Source organism: Onychomys torridus, chromosome 19, assembly GCF_903995425.1.
Source record: "Onychomys torridus chromosome 19, mOncTor1.1, whole genome shotgun sequence".
NCBI lineage: Eukaryota > Metazoa > Chordata > Mammalia > Rodentia > Cricetidae > Onychomys > Onychomys torridus.
The window spans coordinates 32,486,010-32,503,466 of NC_050461.1; the positions used below are offsets into that span (position 1 = coordinate 32,486,010).

At 43.9% G+C, this 17,457-nt stretch overlaps 1 protein-coding gene across 1 annotated transcript in view; it reads right to left on the bottom strand.

The window, feature by feature from the left end:
• Nucleotides 1-1,460: 1,460 nt before the first annotated feature.
• Slc2a12 (solute carrier family 2 member 12) overlaps nucleotides 1,461-17,457 on the bottom strand; it is a 57,523-nt gene continuing 41,526 nt past the window's right edge. Inside the window, exons 3-5 of the mRNA XM_036168673.1 lie at nucleotides 16,570-16,692; nucleotides 12,262-12,394; nucleotides 1,461-3,181 (exon numbers count right to left, since the gene is read on the bottom strand). Of these exons, the coding sequence (XP_036024566.1) occupies nucleotides 3,028-3,181; nucleotides 12,262-12,394; nucleotides 16,570-16,692 (410 nt within the window). The 3' untranslated portion in view covers nucleotides 1,461-3,027. The remainder of the gene's footprint in view (nucleotides 3,182-12,261; nucleotides 12,395-16,569; nucleotides 16,693-17,457) is intronic.

A 17,457-nucleotide genomic window follows, 5' to 3' on the forward strand; every position in this document is an offset into this window, starting at 1 on the left:
TGTGCTAGACTACCTTGTATTACCTTTGTGACTCTGCAGAGCCTTGCTGTAGATTAAGGAGTTGAGGTTCTTGCAGGTCTTAGGTTGGTGCTCAAGGCTACACCACAAGTCTTGTCGGAAGTTGATAACATTGTGTTTTAACAAGAAGTGCCCACAAGCCATATCTGTGCCACTGTGTAGTTAGAGCTCTGCTTGAAGCAGAAAGCCATGGGCAAGCTCATCTCTGCTCTCCCTTTGTCTTAGTAAGTGGGGGTGAAGGATGACTGGAGTATGTGAACGCTGATTTGAAGGTTAGAATATTCGTAGGAAACATGGTCCTCACCAATGAGTGAGCTCTGGCTGAAAAGGCAGGATCAGACAGGTGTTAGTGTAAGCAGTAGTGGGTTTACCTACAAATGAGCCAGGTAGAGTCAAAAATTAGATTCCAGATAAACTAAACTATTTCCCATGAAACTCTGAATTAATATAGTTTGAAATTTTTCACAAAAGCTTGCAACATCTACACCTTTGTGCTTAGTACATTTTCTACATAGAACCTCTTACAAGGCTAGCTTAAGCACTGAACAAACAGTACATAGGAATCTGTAGTCAGTTTTGTCTCCTAAAAGCCGCCATACCTTGCCTTTCGCTCCTTCAAAAAGTAAGAGCAAAGGCTAACTTTTATACTTGCTTTTCCCATAGTTAACTGTGATTTTTTTTAAGTCTTCAATTTTTTGTTTTTATTTTCTTTGTTTTAAGATCATTAGCCAAAATCCTAATACCTGGGGGGCAGGGTGGGGATGCTGTTAGAGGTAGACTAAAGGCTCTCTGGTCTTCCCACTTGTTTGATTAGCAGTGAACTCCTGTTTTGCAGTGTTCACAAACACACAGAAATACAAATATGAGGCAGAGACTTGTATGGGGAAGGTGCAGATCCAAATGACGTCACATGCTCAGTGTGTGAAAGCCAGGCCGACCTGAAGCTCTTGGGAATGGTCTGAGGGGTGAAGGAAGCATGATCGAGTCTGGACTCTCCTGCTGTGTGGGCACTCCCTGGCAGCTTCCTGGGCAGTCCCCTAAACAAAGCTGGAGTGAGTGAGCCTCTCGTCGCCTGCTTTTCTACAAGTACTGTATCATTTTTATATAAATAAAAACTGTGAATATAGACATACAAAGTGTAAGTATTCCCCCTTTTTATTTTTGAAAACCAAAGGCTTCATGTGCTGGGGGTGGGGTGGGGCAAATACTGGGTAAAACATTATTTTGGAAACCAGATAGTTTAGTTCCATTCTTGGGGTAATAGAACAATAGACCGTTTATGATACTTACATTGAAGTCATTAGTAATGTGCTGCCTTTGCTTGTTTCTTGACCGTTCACAAGGAATACCAAAAAGGCAAATATGCGTGTCCATATATGTTTAAAATCATTTAACAATTTTTAAAATATCTTAATCTCATACTTGGAGGAAAAAAGAAAAGGAAAAAAGCTTAGGTTGATAACCTGCCTTGGGTTTTGGTTTTGGTTTTTTTAACGTGGCATATAATTCCAGATGCAGTAAACTTAAAATGATGCTCGACAGAACACACCTTGCCTTCTCCTCCCACAACAAACAGAAAACAGCACACATTCTTACTTGATGTGAGATACACCGCGACATAATCAAGATTTAAATCTCCCTTCCTCACGGCTTCTTCCTGCCTCCTTTAATTCAGCTGATACATTTCAGAACCAGGCCCTCCCGTCATGCCCCTGAGGCTCGGGGGTGCTGCTTTCTCTGTTGCTCTGTGTGGATTCAAGCCTTTGCATTTTACTAGACGGGAATGTGATGGGCCATGGACCTCTCTGTCAGACCGGGACCATTTGGTAGGGAAAGGAAGAAAATCCCAAATTAAGGGATATGGAGCCCTTTGAGGGGGAGTTCATAGAACTTTGAATTATTTTTCAAGTTAGGCTGATTGTACCTTAAGGGTTATTTTCGGTGTACCATCTGTAATTTATTGAATGAGTCAAGATTCTTTATCACAGGTTTTCTGTCATATGCAAATTCTGTTGGTGAAATGTTTTGTCAAATCTTAAAATTCAACTGGAAAAACAGGCCAGAGAAATGCATCCTGTGGGTAAAAACCCACTTTGCTGGTACGGCTTATCAATGTATATCACAGAAAAGACAGAGGGATCTATCCTGATGTGGGTGTCCATTTATTCTGTGTGCATTCATCTGAAAGTGAGCACTGAGGCTGCCTGCCACAGCCCGAGGTAGAGAGATTCCTGAGGACCGGGAAGGATGCAGAAAGCTGCAGATTGCTACAGGTTACCTACCGCAAGTGCCTTCCCAAGATGCAATTTTTATAGATTTGACTTTATAACTTAAACCTAACTGCTTAGAGATCGGGATAAATAATAACCTTATGTTGGACTCCTTTTCTAATATTCACTAAACTAGTTCTAAATAAATATGGTCCCAGGATTTTTAAATTGACTTTTCTAATCACTTTTAAAAAGGGAAAAATGGTTTATCTTAGCATTTAAAAAATTTGACATAAAATTTATAAAAGAATATTTTTGATTAACTAGTATTTTGTTACGTGTGGTGTACTAGCTGCATGATCTTGGTGCTGGTGGACTTGAGTTGTCACGAGGGTCTTACCCAGAACACCATCCTGATCTACAACGTAGGTGCAATTGAATCATCCACAGTGTTTGGACAGAAGACCCAGAGCAAGGAGTGTCTTCAGAGGCTACACAGACAGCTTAAGGCAGAGGTTGGCCTCGTCGCTAGAACGTGGTCTTTCCAAAGGCTGCACTGAAGAGAAGGTAGAAGGTATTGAATCTGCCAGGATTTCGTTTTGTTTTGCCTGATACATTGGGGCACTGGTGGTGCCTCGTCTGCCGTTTGGCAAAGGTCCCACTTGGGGAAGAGGAATTAAAGGTTGTCTTTCTAGCTTCAGGGTGTCCGTGTAAAATTTCTCCATGACATTGAGGGGAAACCATGGCAGAGACCCCTGTTAGTCCTGCCCCTGCACCGTAATGTAAGGATCTGAGCCCCTTAGGTCCCTGCAGAAGGTTGCTGTGGCTGTCCCCGTCCACACAGCTTTTTACACTCCGGGGGCTGCTCTCGGGGCTTTCTTTCTCGATGCCGTGTTGGCACTAATTCTTCTTGGTGATGACTCATGAAGCAAATGTTGTTTTTCACATAGTTCCTGAAAAAGAGAGCGAGGCGTTAATGAAAATGTCATTCTTCGTTTATATAGTACTTGAAAGAAATCTGCCGCGCTATTATTTTAAAAATCACCCTGGGGTTGTCATGGGGTTTAGTTCATGGAAAAACATTTTTATGGTAAAGCCTTAATATGTTGAGAATTCTGATATGTACCTACAGCCTTTGGTCAATCTCATGCAGAGAGGAAAGGTAGGCAGCCATCCTCTCAGAACACGGCCACGGCACCCCTCTTTAGAGGCCGGGACTCCAGGAGTAACTGAATGTTACCACAGAAAAGTGTCACCGCAAATCCTGCTTCATTTGCTTGCATTTTTCTGCCTCCCCTTTCTACAGCACAGATTATTCCCACCAGCCTGAAGTGTGCTCTCCCCTTTCATTTAACAGAAAGGGGAGTGCCTTGGAACCGTCTTCTCTTCCACAGGGAATGAAATAGGTCACAGTGGGCAGTGTGGGTGGAGTTGGATAGTACTCTGGCTTCCAAGGGCCTTGTGCTTTCCTAGGAGAAATTCAGAAGCACGTGACTTGAGGGTGTAAAAGTGCCGGTGAGAAAATGGAAAGGTGACTGAGAGTGGAGGTAGGAATTGCTGATCAGATGTTCAGCAACTGGAGTTCAAGTGGGGAATCCTTGTGAAGATTCCCAGAACACACCAGGGCCGTACTTAGATGGCTGTGGTCTCTAGACAAGGTATGGGGGAGACTGGAAGCCTGATCTTCACAGATGGCCTCAACTAAGAGAGTCACAACAGAAAGTGAGAGGTGGTGTTGAAGTGTCTCCAAAGAGGAGGAAAGTCAGCTGCCTTAGGGAATTGCGCCAGGTGGCCTCCTAAAGCCCTGCTTCAGGGCTATGCCCCTAACCTTAAAAGAACTAGTCAAATTTCATTTGTAAGAGAAGGGAAGCTGTGGGTGACAGGCGCCCTGGGGTTTCAGAGTCCTGGGCAAGGACTGAAGATCTGTTTGGAAATAAGAGAAGGGAAGACAGGCCCCTGGGTGATTTGTAGTGATGGGAAGTGGAAGATCTGCCTGTACCTTTGTCTCTTCCATAGCAGGACTATGGGGATGTCCTCACTTGGGTTCTCTTTCCTGTCCCTCTGTGAGCATCAGTGCCTACTTCACTAAGACGCCTGGAGTCTCAAGCCTGACTTTCCCAACCCATACTATCTGGAGCACTTGGCTTCAGTAATACTCTGTTCCTTTAACTTTCCTCCGTCCTCACCATTGGCTCCTTCTTGGTCCTTGGTGATCTCTTTACTTTTGGTTGGTTAGTTGGTTGTGTTTTGAGAGAGTTTCTCTGTGCAACAGCCCTGGAACTCACTTTGTAGACCAGGTTGGCCTCAAACTCCCTGAGATGTGGCTGCCTCTGCCTCCCGAGTGCTGGTATTAAAGGTGTGTGCCATGCCCCCCCCCAATCTCTTATCTCTAAATATTGGCAGAATCAAGGGCTTGATCCAGCTCTGAACCCCATTCTCCTCTACTTCTGATGAATGATCTGGTTTCATAAGACCAGTAGCCTCTAACATGTAGATTCATATTCAGCTGCCTATATAATGTATATAATGTGTCTCTGTTAGTGTCTTAATGAACATTTCCAAATTAATATATCCAGAATGACTAGTTATCCGTGCACCATGAAACCTAGGCCCCTCCGGGCTGCCCTGTCACTGTGGCTTCACTCTCTCAGACGTGAAGCTTAGATGCTATCCTGGCCACACCTCCCTCCGCTATCCAGCTTCTTTGTTCTGTATTCGTGCCTTCAACAATGTGCTTTCGTTACAAACCAGGGGGTTGATTGTTGTAGGTGATGAGGAACAAGAACGAAGAGTGAAAAGTCCTGCTGCCCCTTGGGGTGGTTTACTCGCTCAGATTGTTTGTTGCTCTTGCAGAGGACCTAGGCATGCTCCCCAGTCTGTACAGGGACGTTCACAACTGTCTGGAACTCCAGTTCCAGGGGGACCAGATGCCCTCTGCTAGCCCCTGCAGGCAGCAGGAATATATGTGTACATATACACCCATGCAGGTAAAACACTTTTTTTTTTAATATATAAATTCCTGCTTTCACAGAACTAAACATAATGAGAGATAGCTAATAAGCCAAAGGAATGTTTGTTAACTGAAATAAAGTAGGTCTGGAGTCTGATTTAAAGTAGATTGGCAAGAAAGTGGGGGTGGCACTATGAGGCAGATACCTACCTAGGGGAAGGCCATGAAAAAGTTGCTGCCTTGAGTGTGCCTGGGGAGTTCTGGGGTGAGGGTGGCTGAAAGGGGGAGGGTAGCAGAAAGCATAAACTCTGGCTTTTTCTCTCCATGAGGAACCCCTAGGGAACGGGAACAAAGGAATGGAGTGGGGAGTTAGGGGAAAGGGACCAGGTAGGTGACCGCTAACAGTAACGAAGAAAGGAGTTGCTGGTACCTCAAGACTAGGATGGAAGAAATGGATACCTGTGGAAATAGGAGTCAGCACAGCCTAACAGACAGAAGGTGGGGTGTGGGGGGGAGAGATTTGAGAAGGACTGGCATTTGTGGCCTCAGCAAACGAAAGACATTGGCATAGAGTGAGGAAAATAGGTCTGAAGCAATGTGGAGAGGGACTTTTCTTTGGGCCATCATGGGTTGAATTAGCATGCTTAGCTTATCTCAGCATGAAGAGAGATGTAGGCAAGACATGAGTAGGCACGCCTCAAGTTTAGGAGGGAGATCAAAGATGAATTCCAACTCCCGCTGTACACGGTCCAGAGGGCATGGCACTGGCCCAGATGAAGCCAAGGGTGTGATGGAGAAGTTGCAAGAGGAAGCCCAAGCTCCCCAACAGAGAAGACGTGGACCCAGGTGTGGACAGGTATCTGGTGAGAAATGAGACAGCCGGAAGTGGGGGGGGGCCCACACGTGGCAAAGCTGTTACTTCAGAAACTATTGCACTCTCCCCTAAAATAAGCACTGAGAATTGATCTCATTTCAGGGAACTGGTAACCATAGAAGACTCATTGGGGCAGCTGATGAAAAGGGGGAATGAGCAGAATTGATAAAGAACTTTGCTATAAATAAGGAAATGGCAAATTTGGAAGACATAGCCTTCTTAAGATGGGAGAAATGGTATGTAGGTCACTTGGCAGAGTATTTGCCTAACGTCCAGGAAGCCCTGAGTTTAATCCCTAGCATACGGGTACATTTGGGACACAATCCCCTGCACTTGGGAGGTAGAAAGCAAGATGATCTGATGTTCAAGGTTCTTCTCAACTCCATAAAGAGTTCAAGACCAGCCAGGGATTCATAGAACCCTGTCTTTAAAAGGAAGGGGTAAAGAGTGAGACCCCAGCAAGTTTCTATTTATGCCAATAAAAAGTACAATAACATAATGTGGAGAATGTAGGAGTAAACAGGAAGTCTTGGAAAACGGAGAAGAGACGGGGTATGATGGGGCTGATGTCATAGAAATACAGTTGATTCTTCAAAACCAGAAGAGCTGGCTTGAGTACCAAGTCTGCCAACTGCCAGCACAGAAGACTTCAAGACTTCCCTGCGGCAGGAAGGGCCATCGGAGGCCAGCACTGTGCTTGTGAGCCTCCCCAGCTTTGGGCTGCCAGGTGGCTGTTCGTTCTCACAACACACCTGACTTGAAATGTCACGGCCCAGGCTAAAATTTCTGGTCCCTTCCCACCCAGCTAGAACTAACCAGCTCCTTGCTCAGCCTACTTTATCACCCCCAGTGGCTCTGACCTAGAGCTCTTGCCCTGCCGGAAACAGGCCAAGCCCGGTCCCAAGTTAGCCTCTGTACTCAGTCCTCCACCTGCATTCTTTGTCCCCTTACCTCCCTGGGTTGGCGGCTGATCACCCAGATTGTATCCTAAAGGTCATCTTAGCAAAGCCACCTGAAGCCTGCCCCGCCCCAACCACTTAGGAGCGAATCAGCCCATTTTCATTGTCCTGGGAGCGGATTTGTTTGTTTGTTTTGTTTTTCTCATTGCTAATTTGGTTGCAGCACCTACACCCGTGGCTAGTGTATAATAAATGCTCAATATGCACTTAACTTTTTCACTTATTTAGTGTGTGCTTTTGTTTTGTTTTTATGTGTGTGTTTGTTTTTTGTATGCTCCTGTGGAGGCAGATGCCAACGTTGGATGGCATTCTTCCCCCATCCCTCCACAGCCTCTCACTGAACCTGGAGCTCACAGACCTGGCCAGCTAGCCTCCCTCCTTCCTGTCCTCACTTCCCCAAGGCTGGGGTTACAGGCATTCACTGCTGCCAGCCCTCTTTTACGCCTGTGTTGGGAATCAAGCAGGTCCCTATGTGTGACAACCACGTTACTGAGGACCATCTCCCAAGCTCTCCGCGTTGAGAAGCAGCCCATTCGCATACAGGAATGGACACATCCCCGTAACTGCTAGTAATCAAAAGGCTTTGGAGCTAAACCATTAATAAAACACTAACTGGTTTGTTTTCACCTAAGTGGGGGGAAAGAGTAAGGAAAATCACCCTTGAAAAAAGTGAATATAGCGAGCATCCCTCTGTCAAATGAATTTTAAATGTGATACTACATGTTGGGGTAGCAGTTGGCAGGGCAGACATTCCAAACAAAACCCTTTGAAATTACATGATGGCAGCTATGTTTCCTGACTCTCAGCTGAGTCACACTATTTTATAAGGATATTTTATAGCGTCCTTGGAAGAATATTTGTTTTCTCAGCTTTGTAAAAACTGGGGCTGGGGTGGGGGCCAACTCTAAATAGGAGAGAGGAAAATCTTAACCAACGTGTAGTATCAAATTTAAAATTCATTTGATAATATAAATAGTTTCCTTTCTTAGTCCTTAGGAAAACGATTGGGATTTACACATGAGGATTGGTTACCCTGGTGACAAAAGTCGGTGCATTTGTTTTATTAACTTCTAAATTCCTAATGACTCCCTCAGCTCCATGGCAGACTTCCTCGATCGAGTTTACTCGAGTTTACTTCAGTTTCTATGTACTAGCAAGTTCCATGGGCTTTCCACTGCCCTACATTTCCTTAGTTAATTTGATCCCGTGCTCAGATCACAAACTTTTGTCTCTGGCATTTCTCTCCAGGGAACCTTGCTTACCAATATGTTTCCAACACTTCTTGTCAGTTTACATAATCCAGGCTGCTTACACATTTTTATTTTAAAAGCATTTCTCAACCTCCTGCATCAAGCAGAGAAAAGCTTTCAGCTCTTTAGTGTTGTGTAATCAGGAGTTAAAAAGCAGAATTCTTTTTCCTCACAGATCTCAGGGCATGCCCCGCCCCCCCAGCAGCAGGCACCTGATAGGTACCGCTGTTGCTATCACTGAGTTGAAAGCCCAGAATGGCATGTCATCATCTTCCCACGTCTCTGTCCCAGTGTCCTCATCTGTTTGGGCTCACAGTGCTGTTGAGGGGTCACAATAACTTTTCTTAGACTCCCTCCCTCCTGTCAATGCATGACTGTCTCAGACAGTGCCTGGATTAAGGTTTTGAGTAACTACTTGACTCAAAAGTACCAAATGTGGTCTCACAGACAGCCGTAAGTCACAAGTGTGTTCACTTAATATTCTCCCCCATGAAGAATGCTGAATAAGTTTTGCTGAGTTTTAAATACCCAACTCCTACTGTCAAGGAACATTCTAGAAACCCACTAAATAGAAAGATTCTGTCTTCAAGTTGTTATGATTTGCAGTTTGCTTCACTTGACACCTCTACTTGAAAGCTGCCTAATGTGAAAAGTTTTAAAAGTCAGTCTTCTGAAGGAAACACGGTATTGATAATAAGCCCCTAGTTAGGTCCAGTTTGTTAAATGAAGTAGCAGTTCACTTAGCCACTCAATCCTGCTCTCCCTCAACAGTCTTTCACTATTGGTCACAGAACCTTTGGAAAGCTTGTAAGCACATTTTTGTCCTACATGAGTCCTATATGAGTTGGGTAATTCAAAGTATATACACACAAACAGAATTCACCATGAAGGCAATAAAATGCAAGTCTGAGGTCTCTCACTTGCTCAAGCCAAAGAGTCATAACCATGCACTGATGATGTTTTTTAAATATTTTCTTAAGCAGCTGCCAAAATTTGCTTGGGCTCTACAAAATGTCTCTTACCCTGCCACTGACCACTTGCCTAGCACCGATGTCCCTGTGTTGACTGCCAGATCTGTAGCTCTAGAGCTGTTCTCCCAAGTCCCAGATTTCTGTGCATGCTAACCTGCCATCCCCTGCACTTGTGTGTCACATAAGCATCTCAGAGGAGATCTGTACAAATGGAACTCAGGAGCCATGCCCAACGCCCACTAGAGCCTCTCCTAAACCGGCCCCTCTTTCCCACCCCTTGCTGCCCTAAATTTCACTATCGCATACTTGGCAGGTTGGTTCCGGGAAGCCTGAGAGCAATTCTAATTCCCTCTTTAACCTCTTTGTCCTTCTTGCCCAGGTCCCAGTTTCATAGGCTCTGTGGCTACACCACGTCCAGCTTCATATCTTCTCATCTGAAACCTCAGATCGTTTCATTCAGTGACTCCTGTTCTTCCCATTTTGTCAGAACATTCCTTCTGAACTCTGGTCACTTCATCTCATTTTATTGGAACTCATCTGCTAGGGGAGCGGCTCCATGGCCACGAGCATGTTCTATACAAGCGTGAAGACCAGAGTTCAAACCCTCAGTACTTAGTAGAAATGGGGCATGGCTAAACATGCTTACAACCCTAGCACTGAGGGGTGGAGTTGGGAAGATCCAAGCCAGCCAGCTTGGCTAAAACAGTGAACATCAAGTTCAGTGACAGCCATTAGCTCAGAGCAATAGAGGAAGAGGGGGACAAAAGCCCACCTCTAGCCTCTTTATATATACTCATGATTACAAGTATTCAAACACATGGGCATGGTTCACACACACTACAAATGCATTAAAAAAAAAAACCCACTACTGCCTTTAAAATAAAGTTCAAACTCTACCAAGATAGACAAAGACCTTGCCTGACCCCTCTCGCTTCTGGGTTCATCTCCCAGTCTCCCAAAAGCACGTCAACCTTTGTAGCACAGCTCTGAGGACAATATTCCTGGGTGTAACCCTACTCCTGCCCCCAATATCTTCTTTACCTAAATGTCCCTTTCAAGATTCAGCTCTAGTATCTTCTCCTTTGGGAGGAAAGAAACTTTTATACAATGAAATCCTCAAACAAAAAGAGTAATTTATCTTTGTGCTAGCCAACAGGGTATAAACCACGATGATCTGATTTCTTGTTCACCACGTAAAGTCAAAACAGCTGCTGTCGTTTCCTACTTTTTCAGTTCCTTATCGGGCAGGGGTGGGGGCTGAAACAAGGTCTCACTGTATATAGCATTTGCCAGCCTGGAACTTACTATGTAGACCAGGCTAGCCTGGAACTCAGAGATCTGCCCGTCTCTGCCTCCCAAGTGCTGGGATTAAAGGCGTGTACCAGCACTTCTGGCTTTAATTCTTTGTCTATTGACTGGCCAAGAGGAGTTGAGTCACAGCTGATGAAGTAGATAAGAGCATGATGAGGGTAGCTGGTATATATGTCTCATTTTAATCCTTACCACTCCCTCTTCCCATTGCATGAACTGACTGCAGACGGAGCTACATCTTATGACCCTCAGTAAAAACCTGCTCTGTGTTGGGAGGTGGAGGCTGGAGGATTGAGATGTCAAGGCCAGCTTGTTTTGAGAAACTCAAACAGAAAGAAAACCTGGGCTACATGCTGTCCAGCAGGTCGGAGGAAGGGTTTACATGCTCATACCCAATCTTCTCATGCAAGTTACCTAACCAATCAGCCTTCCCAACAACTACATTTGTTCCATTATACGTTAGTCATTTTCATTTGTATTTTCTTAAAAATGGCCTCCTCTGCAGTAAAATGCAACCCCAAACTTGATAGTCAACTTATGATTTGAACTGACTAAAGTTTTTGTTTTTATGGTTTTTTGCTTAGCAAAGTAAACTATTTTAAAGATTTCAACCACGTCAAGGTTCATAAACAAAGTGAATGTTTTCCACACGTCTCCTCACAGCAGCCCCGGGTAACACAGGACTAAATGGCTGGCCTTTGTGAACATCTGCACACATAGTCCCACCACCAGCTCATCCATCAGCCTGGAGCTTCCCTCAGATGGAAGCTAGGGTGTCACTGTCACCGTTTCTGTCACCATCCCTGTCTCTCCAGTGCTTTGACACAAAGTCACAACCTATTCAAAACTATAATACGGTTTCCTCCTTTGTAGGAAGGCCCAGGACTAAGTATGGCCCCATTCCCACTGTAATTTACTCCTAAGAAGAACACATTTCCCTTCATTCCTAGATGGTGGCCATCACCTCCCTCAGGCCATTAAGTTTGAGCAGTTAGAACTCAGTGCCCTGCCTCTGAAAGCTGTTCATGGCCCACTTGCCAGTTAAATTATTTATCTCACCTCTCCATGTGAAATTCACTTAAATGCCTAGAATTTAATTCTAAATGCCTTAATCCTGTAAGACACTCCTTACCTTTACAAAAATTAACTTGAGAGTGCCACATTATAAGGAATTATAGACATTTAGAACCAAGAGTTTTTCTGCCAATTATAGCCCTAAGTGTTTGGGCTCAAAAGAACCCTGAGCCTGTTTTAGATGAAGGGCTAAAAAACATCTATAGTCCTAGCCCAGTATGGGAATCATGTCCCAGCAGCTACTTAGTACCCCAAACGAAGGTGGCCTCCTGGGTGACAAGCTAGAAATGAAGAAGTCCTTTCTTGGACAAAGAAGAAGGTTAAAATGAGGTCTCAATAAGCTGGTCTAAAAATTACTGTGTAACTAAGGGTCATCTTGAATTCAATCATCCTGCCTCTGCCTCCCATGTGCTGGGATCACAGGCATATAGTACTGTGCCCTGCTTGGAATTCTTTCTCATCATTAAATAAAGTTTTAAAAGCCTTGCATATTGGTAAGCAATGGTTTGTGCACATTTGGGACAAGGCTAAGGAGCTAGAATTATACAAGCCATCTTGCAGCAAAGGGAATATTCTAAAATAACTTCAGGTATTGTTACTTACATATAAAAACCGCATTTTGACCAATGACCAGTGATACTTACTCTTTTGCTAGCTCCATTGATATTTGTTCCAAAGAGCATCCCTTTGTCTCTGGTATAAACAGAACAACGAAAACCAGGGATGCTAGACTCATGATTGTATATATGAAGCATACCCATGACAAGCCAATGCGATCTATAAGGGACAAAAGAAAATGATTAGAAATGTATTCTGTGCTGCATTGATCCCATTTGTGAATATCACTGCTCAGATCCTGTAGGAAGCCCTATGTATCTTTGTACGTGCTATTAGTCTCCATGGAAATAAGATTCACAAATTCAAAATATCGCCGGGGTTCTTTTTGTTTAGTTTTACAATACTACCCCAGCTTTCTTAGGTAAAATGCATAGCAGTCTTTTAACCATCACAAATTAAACTCAGAGCCATTATCTGGGTGCACATATTTTTTCTTTTTCAACGTGGTAATGTATCTTTATTAATGTAAAGAGCACATGTTCACTTATGTTCTAGTTTTATTTCTGTTGCTGGGATAAAATATCCTGACTGAAAGCATTTTAAGAAAGGAAGGGTTTATTTGGCCTTTCTTTATAAACTCCACTTTATAATTCATCACTATAGGGAAATCAAGGCAGCAACTTAAAGTATCATACGCATGGTCAAGCGAAGTGATAATAAATGCATGGGTCCTTGCTTGCTTTCTTCCTAGTGCTCACCCTGCTTCCTGTATATATATAGTCCAGAATTCCCTGCCTAGGGAATGGTGCCACCCACATTGTCAATTGATATGGGAAGACTCAGCCCAATCAAGTCAATCTTCCATGACATGCCTACAAACAAACCCAAAATAGACAATCCCTCGCTGAGACTCTCTTCCAAGGTGTTTCTAGGTTGTGTAAAGTTAACAATTAAAGCTCAACATCACCATTGCAAAAAAACAAAACTTCAATGCAGAAGTCTACAAATACCCAAGGCCAATTTTCTCTTACCTCCTCCTGACTCCCTCTAGGGATCACCACTGTTGTAGTTTGGCCATTTTTAATGACACATTTGTGCAGGTGGACTTTTCTTGAAATGAGCTCATCCTTTTTAACCCTGATTTCAATCAATTATTTTATGTTAGCAGTATTTTTAATAGCCAGCAACATATTTGTAAAGCTTCCTTCTAGGTCCAGCCGAACACATGATAATGGGGCCAATGAAAGAAATCTGCTGACTAAGATATTATCAGCAAGAAGCACTATCCTCAACATTTTGATGGATTTCACTTGTCAGCTCTCTTGGCCACTTCTAAACAAAGATATAATCCCTTTCTAATCACTGGCCAAGTCCAAGGTACATTACACTGGACATGACCCCATTCAGGTGCATATAAGTTTGTCCATTTACATTGTGCTGTCCCCCTGCACCAGCAGCAAGCGTTCAGGATGACAGGGAACAGTGGAGAAGTATCTAGCTCTTTTTACACATGTGCATGGACGAATTGCAGGCAGCATTTGAAAATAGCCCTTAACAGCTATAGCCACAAATCACAGTTGGTCAGGGAAAAAACTGACTTGAGTAGTTATATACTGAAGCCATTTTTATAGCTTCAGTGTGGAAGGATCTAAGCATAGTAACCACGTGTGGGTGAGCTATGCTGAGGTAGGGAGGAGCAAGGAGGAGGAAGACAAAGCCCTTTCTTTTTTAAGATGTGTGTGTGTGTGTGTGTGTGTGTGCGCGCGCGCGCGCGCACATGTGTATGCTTGTCTGTGCACACGGAGGTCTGAAAGCATCAGGTCTTATCTTCTTTTGCTCTCTGCATGTTCCTTTCAGTCAGGGTCTCTCCCAGAGCCTGCGGTTCATGTCTTCTCAGTTAGGATGGAAGCCAGCAAGCCCCAAATATCCTTCTGCCTCTGCCCCAGCTCAGAGTTAGGGTTACAGGTGTGTGCCAGATGTGGTGGGTGCTGGAATCAAAATTCTAATCATCATAATTGCCCAGCAAGTGCTCCCAACTGCTGAACTATCTCTTGAGCTCCAGGGCAGTTCTTTCTGGCAGCTGTAATCAGTCCTGTCTCTGTTTTTCTTGCTGCTAGTCCAGGGTTTTGCCAGGTGGATTGCCTAATCTAATTCTTGTAGAATTAGTTGGAATTAGTAATACTCAACAGATTATCTCATTGAACTTGTTCCTCATTCTGTGTGAAGACTTGCAGTCACAGAGAGACCATGGCCTCACTGCCATACTGTCTCCCTTACTCAGACCCCACATCTGCCTTTCAGGATGTTCTGCCTTGTCTTCTGGATGGTGTGCAGTGAGTCACGCCTCCTGACCTGGTTTTTGTGATACACACTTCAAGTATTTGTCTGTGTCTTTACCCTTTGAGAGTCCTTGGATCCACATCAAATACCCAGAATGCTCCCAGCCATTCTCCACAGAGCATAGGAGCCAGGCTCTTACTATCTGGGCCGTCCTCTCTTAGTGGATACTCTGCCCCTTTTTTGATTTTTGTCTTTTGAAATAGGGTTTTCCTGTGTTTTCCAGGATGTTCTTGAACTCATCCTTCATCCTCCGACTTCAGCATTCCAGGGATGGGTTTATAGGTATGCATTACCACAGCCTACTATGTACTGCAATTTTCAACTAGTTTTTCAGAATAGTGTACTAAATTCATTGTCTGTTTACCAGGAGCAGTATGCTTATATTGATACAGATGACATTCCACTAAAATGTTGGTTCCAAAGGCTTGTTGCCATGTTTAAAAAAAAAAAAAAAACAAACAAACAAAAAAAAAAAAACAAAAAAACCTCATATCTTTTAGGTCATCCCAATCCATGCTTAAAAATTGGATCTTTGAAGATACTTAGAGATCTTTAGACATCCTGAGTAGAGGTCAAAGATTTTAGATCATTCCTGGCTTCTGATACCAGTTGGATCTGGTTGTGCTAGATCTGGTTGTGCATAGCTCATGCCTATAATCCTAGCTGAGGGAGGAGGCTGAAGCAGGAGGATTGCCATGAATTCAAGGCCAGACTATCCTACATAGTCAAGTTGGTTCTCAGAAAGACAACCACCACTGAGAAGAAAAAGAATCCTTTTTCCCAGGATGCATGCTAAGAGCCCATCCAAGGGTCTACCTCTTTCTTCCTTAGCTCATCTATTAGGTCAGCGAGTCTTCCCACAGAGATTCAGGTCATTTGTCACCATTTTTAGTCCATGTTTTTTTAACTGAATAACAGAATGTGTGTGTGTGTGTGTGTGTGTGTGTGTGTGTGTGTGTGTGTGTGTGTGTAAGAGAGGGAGAGACAGACACAGAGAAACAGAGAGAGAGAGATTAATTTCAAAAATCTTGGTGATCAGTTTTGCAAGGTGCTAGTGAACCACCTCATCATTTTGAGAACTAAAAATAAAAATTTCAACCACTCATCTTGCCTTATATAAGATCCACATTCAGAGGAGCTAAATGGCAGTGAGAAGATATCTCGCTTTAGAGAAGCATTCTGGGTTAAAAAAAAAAAAAATTGCCAGGCGGTGGTGGCACATGCCTTTAATCTCAGCACTCGGGAGGCAGAGGCAGGTGGATCTCTGTGAGTTCCAGGACAGACTCCAAAGCTACAGAGAAACCCTGTCTCGAACCGTCCCCCCCCAAAAAAAAATTAGGCAGACTGGAAGAATGAAAACCTCGAGTCTGGGTGACAAGCATCAAGGGAGTTCCACATGGCCTGGGATGGGGGTGGGCAGCCAGGTTGGGAGCATCCTGTGTCACCTGCCAAGTTGTGTGGTAATGGGCTAGAGACTCACCCCTTCAAGGCTCCACGTAGATCTACATAAGAACTTACAGAGAACACAAAGGACAAGAGGACATGTGACCTGAAAACCATTAAGATCCAGATCCTGCAAAAATCTGTACAACCAGTGAGTTCCTCTCCACAAACCATAAGGGGGTAAAAGTCTAGTAGAAAGGATGGAGACACAGCCTACCAATGATGAGACATTCCATTCAATTGTAAATTACATATTTGAAGATAACTCAAAGAATAAAAATATAACTCCAAGGTAGTTGGTAGAATGTGAACAGAGTGATACTAGGGAAGATTATTAATATTTTACGGATGATAATTACATTGCAGTCTTAACTTTCAGAGACCCATGATGAAATTCAATGAACAAAATGCATACATATGACCTGATTCAAAATAACCTGATAAGGGGAGCAGGTAGGGTTAGAAAGGAGTCAAGATTGAAAGCTGCTTAGGTTGGGTGATAGACAGAGCTGGTTCAGTACCAGCCTCTCTACTCTGGGGTATACTTTAAATTTTCCACAATAAACACTTCTATGAAGATTATGAAGACATTAATGGAAAAGACTTCTTACCAGTCACCGTCAGAAATGTCAAAGAGATGAGAAGATTGATGCCCCAGTTCATGCTAGAGGTCAGGGCCATGGCTCGGCCTCTAATTCCACCAGGAAAGATCTCACTGAGCAGCAGCCAGGGCACTGGAAGAAAGGGAAGAGTGATGAGTCAGCAAACCTAACCAAGACCCTTCACACCCCTTCCCTGGTCTCTCTCCAAGTTGTGCCTGGGTTTGTGGTGGGAGGTCAAGGCGGTCTCTCACTTCAGCAGGACAGCCCTGATAATGACGAACCCCCTCCTCGCCAAGGGAGAAAGGCTTCAGGGTAAACCCTGGATGAGCTTGACAATGGCTATTATAAACACGAGGAGGCAGCACAACGTAGCCCTGAAAAAATGCCCATGGCATGTGCAAACAAGCTTTGGATATCTATCTGGCACAGGAGCCTCAGGTCCAAATTCCCAACTTTAGTGGGTCCAGAATGGTGAACTTTCCTCTCTTTCACCTTGGAGAATTCTGAAGTCACAGCCAATGAATGAGTAGGAAACAGAGCTGGAAAGGTGAAAGGTCATATTATCTCTCCCTTTTCCAACTGGGCGCCAAGGCCTGGGGGAAGCTGGGCAGAGAGAAGTCCTAAATTAAATTGCTCCCAGATTTGATTGTAATACCGGACTAGACATCTAAACTTTTGGAAGGAGACTCTTCCTACTATCAAAATTGATCGGAAGACATTTTATTATCTGAATGACAGGGAGCATTGTGGGCTCTGCTTGATTAGATTAGGAAGGTCTGAAGACAGCAAATTTGCTTGTCTTCTGCTCACAAATTTGGTTGGCTCAAACAGATGGGTTCTTACTGTGGGCTAACTTGACAAACACCTCTACATTTTCCCGTTTGAACGTTACCCACC